Here is an 8,154-nt window from a genome sequence, read left to right as displayed (position 1 = left end):
ATTGTTCCTCATTAAGTGTTTACACACAGAACTGTTGAGATGATGGTTTCAAGCCTGAGCTACTAATCCAAAGGTCTCAGCAGGTTTAAGTCCCTGTTAGCGGCTGCTAACAATCCTGGTTTTGTCCGGATGCTTTGAGAGAAAACTATTAGCATTTTCACTTGCAGATGGAGATTTTGATGTTCACATTTCTGTTATAATTTCCATAAAACAAACTAGGCTTGAAGCTCTCCAGTAACCACAAATATCACTGTAATTTTATTACATTGCAAGTTACTTACAACCCGTAACAAAATGAAATAATATGAGATTAAACACAGTTCGAAACTATCCATTAGTCAAAATCCCTGTGACCTTTATTTTGTATTGGGATTACAGTAATCTCTACACATATTAACATTATACATTCCTGCTCAGACATTGAGGATTTTTGTATTGTTATTGTTGGTGTAGAAATCATTATATCACAACACACACACACACACACACACACACACACACACACACATATATAAAGATTTACTCTAAATTTGTAGGTATTTATCTGACAAAATTATTTGGCAAAAAAGGCAAACTGCAGCTACAGGTTTTATTTTACCATGCAAATAAATAAAAATAAAAATGCATAGAAAAACAAAAAGCTGACAGGAAAAAGCAACATAATCAGTTATTAATATTTCGTTGGTTCTCTCTTGCATGTGTTTGTAATTTCTTTGTATGACTGTTGGCACAATTATTATGTGTGTTTCATTGTGTTATTATCACAAATAAAACAATCAACTCCAAGCACAACTGCACTTACAAAATCTTTTAATAATATTTAAATAAATGGTGAAGATGTCCATTTTCCTTGTCCGGACATCACTTTTGGCCCAAATATTAAATAACAGTATGATTCCATATAATAAAAATACTTTACACTTATGCAGAGGTCTAAAAGGCAGAATGTTTTTGTTATGAGGATATTGCAGATGTGTGTGTGTGTGTGTGTGTGTGTGTGTGTGTGTGTGTGTGTGTGTGTGTGTGTGTGTGTGTGTGCGCGCGTGTGTGTGTGAGATCAGGATAATCCGTGTAACCCTTTAGTGACCGAGGAGGCTCCAGCGCCTCCATCTGCTGCAGTGACTTGTTTATTTCTTGGATTTCTCTGAACAGGATCGAGTCTCCTTTAAATATCGCCGGTGTTTTATGCATGAGACGGACGTGAGCGCAGATGTTTACAGCTAAACGCACATATTCGACGTTTATCTGCACATGGCAGCAGCCGGTGCTGATGAGAGACTCCGCGGATCCCGGATCACCATCATCATCATCATCAGCATCTGAAACGATGCTGCTCACATCCATCATGTTCCTTCTCCGTGTGTGAATCGGAGTGTTTTCTGGGCTGAGATGGTTCGGGTCGTCAGTGTTCTGGGTCTGGTGATGTTCAGCGTCGCTTTGCTCATTTTGTCATTGATCAGTTACGTGTCCATCAAGAAAGACTTCATCTTCACCGGCCCGAAATACGCCAACGGCGGCGGTCCGCGGATGTACATGTTTCACGCGGGGTTTCGGTGAGTGAACACGTGATTTATCACATAAATGCATTAAAAATGTCATAACGGGTTTGTTTATTTCTATAAATCAAAAGGGCAGCGTTTCTAATGCGCATGCGGGTAAATACGCGTGTGTTTTGATCACATTTTTTGGAAAGGCCTCTTGTCCTTCTGGCATGATGCTCAGTGCGCATGCGCAGTTCAGTCCTGGATCATGAAGATGGACTAACCTACATTCTCATATTTCGCAGAGTAATGATTTCTGAACAGTCAGCTGGCTGCATTCATATTCTATATACGTCATGCATTCTATTCTAACACATATTCTTTATTGACAAATATGGTTCCATTATAAACATATACAAATATTTGTATACAGAACTCTAGGGTTCTTAACTGTTTATAAATAAGGAAGAAATGTCTTAAACTATTGCATAATACTTTCAAATTTAATGTTTTTTTTTTCTAGTGATAAAGAATGTTTATGAGCTGTTAAATTCATAACATTTAATTTAAAAAAAAATCCATAAAATGATCCATGATGAAACTCCTATAAAAGGTTCTACAAATGAAGTGCCTGATGGAACCTTTAAGATTCCATATGGAATCTTTATTTTTAAGAGTGATACACATTTAAAGAGAAAGGTTCTTTATTGGCACCCATGGTTCCATGAAGAACCTTTAACATCCACAGAACATTTTAGGTTCTTTATAATTGAAAAAGGTTCTTTAGAATATTAAAATGTTCTACACATCTAGAAAAAGGTTCTTTTAAGAAAGTTTTTTTTTTTTTGAAGAATGTTGAGTGATAAACTACTTTACATTTGATTAATGCATCATTTCTTAGTCTAACTTGCTGACCATCAAGAATATGTTTTTAAAAAATACTTGTAACCCAATTATGTACAATAGACTCACTACTTAGCCTTTTGGCTGAAATCAAATATGTGCACAGAAGTGCATGTTTTTTATAGAGTGTTATGAGAATAACTGTTGTACATGCACTCAGTGTAAAGTGCAACCAAAGTCCAGTTTAATGTTGTGTTTGATTGAAACTGAAGGATGGAGGCCCTGAACGCTGTCCTTGGTCCTGATTTACTCCTCTGGCAGTTTCATTTCCAGTCAGTAATCAGACGCTTTTGCTACAGTCAAGGTTACATAGCAGGAGTCATTTTGATCCGGGCACTCTTGTTTGACCATATGTTATTCATCAGCGGTTCGTCATTTGGACTTCCGCCAGGGAAGAGAGAAAAGGCCAAAACTAGCAGAAGTGCCTTCAAATGTGTTTCTATTAATATGCTAAATAATGCTAGCAAGATGTAAATCATGTTAGAAATATGCTAACAATGCTCTAAATAATGCTGGCAACATGTTAACAATGATAAATCATGTTAGAAAAATGCCAACAATGCATTAAATAATGTTAGCAACATTTAAAACACGTTAAATTATGCTAGAAACATGCTAGCCGCATGCTAACAAATGTTAATGCATGCTTTTAATGTTAAATCATGCTAGCAAAATGCTAAATCATGTTTGAAACATGCTAACTATGCACTAAATAATGCTAGCAACATGCTAAAACATGTAAACAATGTTAAATCAGGCGAGAAACATGCTAGCGACATGCTAAATCATGCTAACAATGTGATAAATCATGCTAGAAACATGCTAAATCATGCATCTATCCAAAATTCTAGCTTTTAGAACTACTAAACTAAAACCTACTAAACCTAAAATTAAAACCGTCAAACCTAAAGCTGTTAAAACTACTTCAAACTTTCTGGCTAGGCTTTCTCAAGCCAACATCAAAGTTTGTCTGGAAACTTTACTCATAAAAATAAACGCTCTTCATTGGCATTGATGATTCCCTGAAGAACCTTCAACATGCACTAAATCTTTCCATTCCACAAAGGGTTCTTTATAGTTTTAAAAGGTTCTTTAGAATATTAAAACATTAAAGAAAAAATGCTTCTTTTAAGAACTGATCTCTGAAAGGTACCAAAAATAGTTCTTCTATGGCATCACTGTAAAAAAAAAAGAGTGTATGAATTGATTGAGTTTCACTGGGAGTGACTTGAGTCGTCCTGTGAACCAACACAACGCTCTGACCTCTGAGGCCGTAACCCAGACTCAGATAATGAAACGGAACAAGCTTTAACAAACGAGAGTGAGAAAACGAGCAGGCGTGGAGTCTAAAAGAGGCTGTTTAATTAGAGCGGGCATCGACTGCCCCGGGCGGGTCGTGACTGACAGGACTCTGGATGGGTCCGATTGATTGGGACCACTTTCAGCATCTGCCATCAGCGGGACATCGGGATCTGCTGGAACAGAAACAGTGTTTTCATTTCCTCTGTCTGTCCATCTTCTCGTCAGGTCCCAACTGGCAATGAAGTTTCTGGATCCTGCGTTCACGTCCCTGAATAATGCCCTCAACGAGAACATACAGGAGTCCAGCAGCTGGAGGTTTAACAAGAGCGCTTATTTAGAGCAAAGGTGAACGTCAAACACATACACACACACACACACACACACACACACACACACACAGTGCAGAAGATGAGAGTATCTGAATAGGTTTAGAATTAATAAGGAACGGCAGTCTAGGTAGATGCAAATGTAAAAAATATATACACTACTGGCAGACGCCTCTTCTGCTCACCAAAGCTGCATTTATCTGTTTAAAAATACAGTAAAATCAGCAAAATTGTGAAATATTATTACAGTTTAAAGCAGCTGTTTTCTGTGTGATTATATAGTAAAGTGTAATTTATTCCTGTGATCAAAGCTGAATTTTCAGCATCATTACTCCAGTCTTCAGTGTCACATGATCCTTCAGAAATGATATGATGACTTAGTCTTTATAGTTTATTTCCTTAGTTAGAATGATGAAACTTTATGGTTATAGTTATCATTCTTAATGTATCATTCTAATTTATTTAAATACAATTTTTTTTTTAAATGTTTATAAAACGTCAACTCTCACGTTTATGTAATATTCAATATTAATATGAATATATGTTATGGTTATAGTTATCCTTATATCCTATATTTTTAAAGCATTTAATTTTAATTAAACTTTAATATTAATAAATGTATCAATCAAATATTTTATGAAGACATTATTTAAAAAAATAATAAAAACCCATTAACTCTCACAATATTAAACTTTTTAATAGTAATATTCTTTAAATATTGTTATGGTTGTCGTTCTTGATAGATGTTTATTTATTCTGAGTTTAGTTTTTTAATGTTTATTATTATTAATATTTTTTTGAAAACATTTTGAAAATTATTTAAAAAAAATTAAAACACTATTTAAAAACCATCAACTCTCACATGTTAAATGTTATGTTATAGTTATCATTCTTGTTATTTAATTATTTATTCTAAGAGTTTAGTTTTTTAATGTTTAATATTATTAATATCACTAAATGTTTGAAATCAAATGTCAACATTTTTGAAAACAGTATTTTTTAAACCTGTTTTTACAACGTCAACTCTCACATGTGTGTGTAACATTAAATATTTTAAGTAGTTATATTATTTAAACTTATGGATATTCTAGTTTTGAACGGGCCTGAAATCTCTCTTAAAACAGCTGCTAATTCTTTCACTTGTGTTGCATCTTGCGTCTTTCTGAATCTGCTCACTTCACTCTGATGTTGTTGCGTGTGTCTTCCAGTAAAGAGATCGGTCAGTACATCGACGTCCCGCACAACTTCACCCTGACCAAGAGCAGCGTTCGTGTGGGTCAGTTAATGCACTACGACTACTCCAGTCACAAATACGTGTTCTCCATCGGAGAGAACCTCAGGTCTTTGCTTCCGGACTCTTCTCCGGTCCTCAACAAGCGCTACAACACCTGCGCTGTGGTGGGAAACAGTGGGATCCTCACCGGGAGTCGCTGTGGCCCCGAAATCGACAAGTATGACTTCGTTTTCCGCTGCAACTTCGCGCCCACCGAAGTCTTCCATCGAGACGTGGGTCGCCGGACCAACCTCACCACCTTCAACCCCAGTATTCTGGAGAAATACTACAACAACCTGCTGACCATCCAGGACAGGAACAATTTCTTCTTGAGTCTGAAGAAGCTGGACGGCGCGATCCTGTGGATCCCAGCCTTTTTCTTCCACACGTCGGCCACTGTCACACGCACACTCGTAGATTTCTTCGTAGAGCACAAGGGGCAGCTGAAAGTGCAGTTAGCCTGGCCGGGAAACATTATGCAGTATGTGAACAGGTAAGAGATTGTGTAATGTCTGTTTGAACCTGTTTAAGCTTCATTTGAGAATCACACTTCTAAAAATACCATGGTATCATTTTGAGTTTTGTATGGAAGCTTGTTTCTGACACGGAATCAAAAAAAAATTTGAAAAGTAATTAGAAAGGTAAAAATTACAAGTTTATGTCTCCCATAACCTGTAAACTCAGATTTCCGAGAATTCATAATTGCAAGATGTAAACTCAAAATTCCAAGAAAAGAGTCAGAATTGCGAGATGTAAATTCAGAATTCCGAGAAGAAAGTCAGAATTGCGCGATGTAAACTCAGAATTCCGAGAAGAAAGTCAGAATTGCGCGATGTAAACTCAGAATTCCGAGAAGAAAGTCAGAATTGCGCGATGTAAACTCAGAATTCCGAGAAGAAAGTCAGAATTGCTAGATGTAAATTCAGAATTCCGAGAAGAAAGTCAGAATTGCGAGATGTAAATTCAGAATTCCGAGAAGTCAGAATTGCGAGATGTAAATTCAGAATTCCGAGAAGTCAGAATTGCGAGATGTAAATTCAGAATTCCGAGAAGTCAGAATTGCGAGATGTAAATTCAGAATTCTGAGAAGAAAGTCAGAATTGCGAGATGTAAATTCAGAATTCCGAGAAGAAAGTCAGAATTGCGAGATGTAAATTCAGAATTCCGAGAAGTCAGAATTGCGAGATGTAAACTCAGAATTCTGAGAAGAAAGTCAGAATTGTGAGATGTAAACTCAGAATTCTGAGAAGAAAGTCAGAATTGAGAGATGTAAACTCAGAATTCTGAGAAGAAAGTCAGAATTGCGAGATGTAAATTCAGAATTCCGAGAAGTCAGAATTGCGAGATGTAAATTCAGAATTCCGAGAAGAAAGTCAGAATTGAGAGATGTAAATTCAGAATTCCGAGAAGAAAGTCAGAATTGCGAGATGTAAATTCAGAATTCCGAGAAGTCAGAATTGCAAGATGTAAACTCAGAATTCTGAGAAGAAAGTCAGAATTGAGAGAAATAATCAAAATTCCGAGAAAAAAGTCAGAATTGCAAGATGTAAACTCAGGATTACGAGATAGAGAGTCAGAATTGCGAGAACTCTGTATTTTTGGGACATGGTACCAGCAGAAGAAGAGATCACATGTAAACAAACAGAGAGCGAGTGAGAGTTGCTCGGTTTAACCCATCATTCACAGAACTGAGCTGTTGTCCTGTAATCTTCTGCAATCCCTTTAAAGCGAGTCGCTGTGTCCGATCGGACAGATTTATCCCCTGGAAGACCATCACAAGCTCCACAAGAAGTTTAATAGATATTCGGCTTAACAGTCAATGACGAAAAAGGATCTCCGTGATTGCATATAAAAAATATATATATATAATCAGAAAATGTGTCATTTGTTTTGATATAAAAAAATGTAATAATATTAATAAATATTAATACATTTTATTAATAGTATTCATATTAAATTAATAATATTAATAATAATTTTAAAATTAAATCTTTAAAATAAGTAAATAAATAGAAAATGATTAAAATGTAATTTTTATAATCTCTGGAACTCTTTTAAAAATAAATAAATAAATAAATAAGTACATGCACTACAGTTCAAAAGTTTGGGGTCAGTAAGATTTAAAAAAATAATAATCAATAGTTTTATTCATCAAGGATGCATTAAATTGATGAAAAGTGACATTAAAGGCATTCATAATGTTACAAAATATTATATTTCAAATAAATGCTGTTCTTTTGAACTTTATTCATTAAAGGTCCTGACATTTTTTTTTATCACGGTTTCTATAAAAATATGAAGCTGTTTTCAACATTGATGATAATCATAAATGTTAATGAGCATCAACTCATCATATCAGAATGATTTGTGAAGGATCATGTGACACTGAAGACTGGAGTAATGATGCTGAAAATTCAGCTTTGATCACAGGAATAAATTACACTTTATTATATATTCACATAGAAAACAGATATTTTACATTGGAATAATATTTCACAATTTTACTTTTTTTTTTAATCAAATAAACGCAGCCTTGGTGAGCAGAAGAAACTTTTTCAAAAACTGAAAAAATCTTACCGACCCGAAACTCAATACAGTTTCTAGACATGTTCAAAATAATTGTAATCATTTTGAGAAATTGAAAACAGTGTCTGTAGGAATTTACCTTCAAACACACACTAATGTTATGGAATAAATTGACCTATAAAACACACATACACACACACACACACACACACACACACACACACACACACACAGGTCAGCCTGTAGTCCAGTGTTGTTCACTGTTCACCAGCGCTGTGACTCTATTAGAGATGGTGGCTGAACTAACCTTGCTCTGAGCGAATGCACACACACACACACACAC

The 8,154-nt window shown here is 35.4% G+C and overlaps 1 protein-coding gene across 1 annotated transcript in view; it reads left to right on the top strand.

Annotated features, from left to right (window-relative positions):
- Positions 1–486: 486 nt before the first annotated feature.
- st8sia3 (ST8 alpha-N-acetyl-neuraminide alpha-2,8-sialyltransferase 3) overlaps positions 487–8,154 on the top strand; it is a gene marked incomplete at its 3' end in the record, with an annotated part of 8,868 nt that continues 1,200 nt past the window's right edge. Inside the window, exons 1-3 of the mRNA XM_084387645.1 lie at positions 487–1,553; positions 3,912–4,031; positions 5,221–5,778. Of these exons, the coding sequence (XP_084243771.1) occupies positions 1,390–1,553; positions 3,912–4,031; positions 5,221–5,778 (842 nt within the window). The 5' untranslated portion in view covers positions 487–1,389. The remainder of the gene's footprint in view (positions 1,554–3,911; positions 4,032–5,220; positions 5,779–8,154) is intronic.

Source organism: Rutilus rutilus (genome assembly GCF_951802725.1).
Source record: "Rutilus rutilus genome assembly, chromosome: 18".
Lineage (NCBI taxonomy): Eukaryota > Metazoa > Chordata > Actinopteri > Cypriniformes > Leuciscidae > Rutilus > Rutilus rutilus.
The sequence above is the reverse complement of the archived record's forward strand: the minus strand, read 5'-3'. Positions and strand labels throughout refer to the sequence as shown.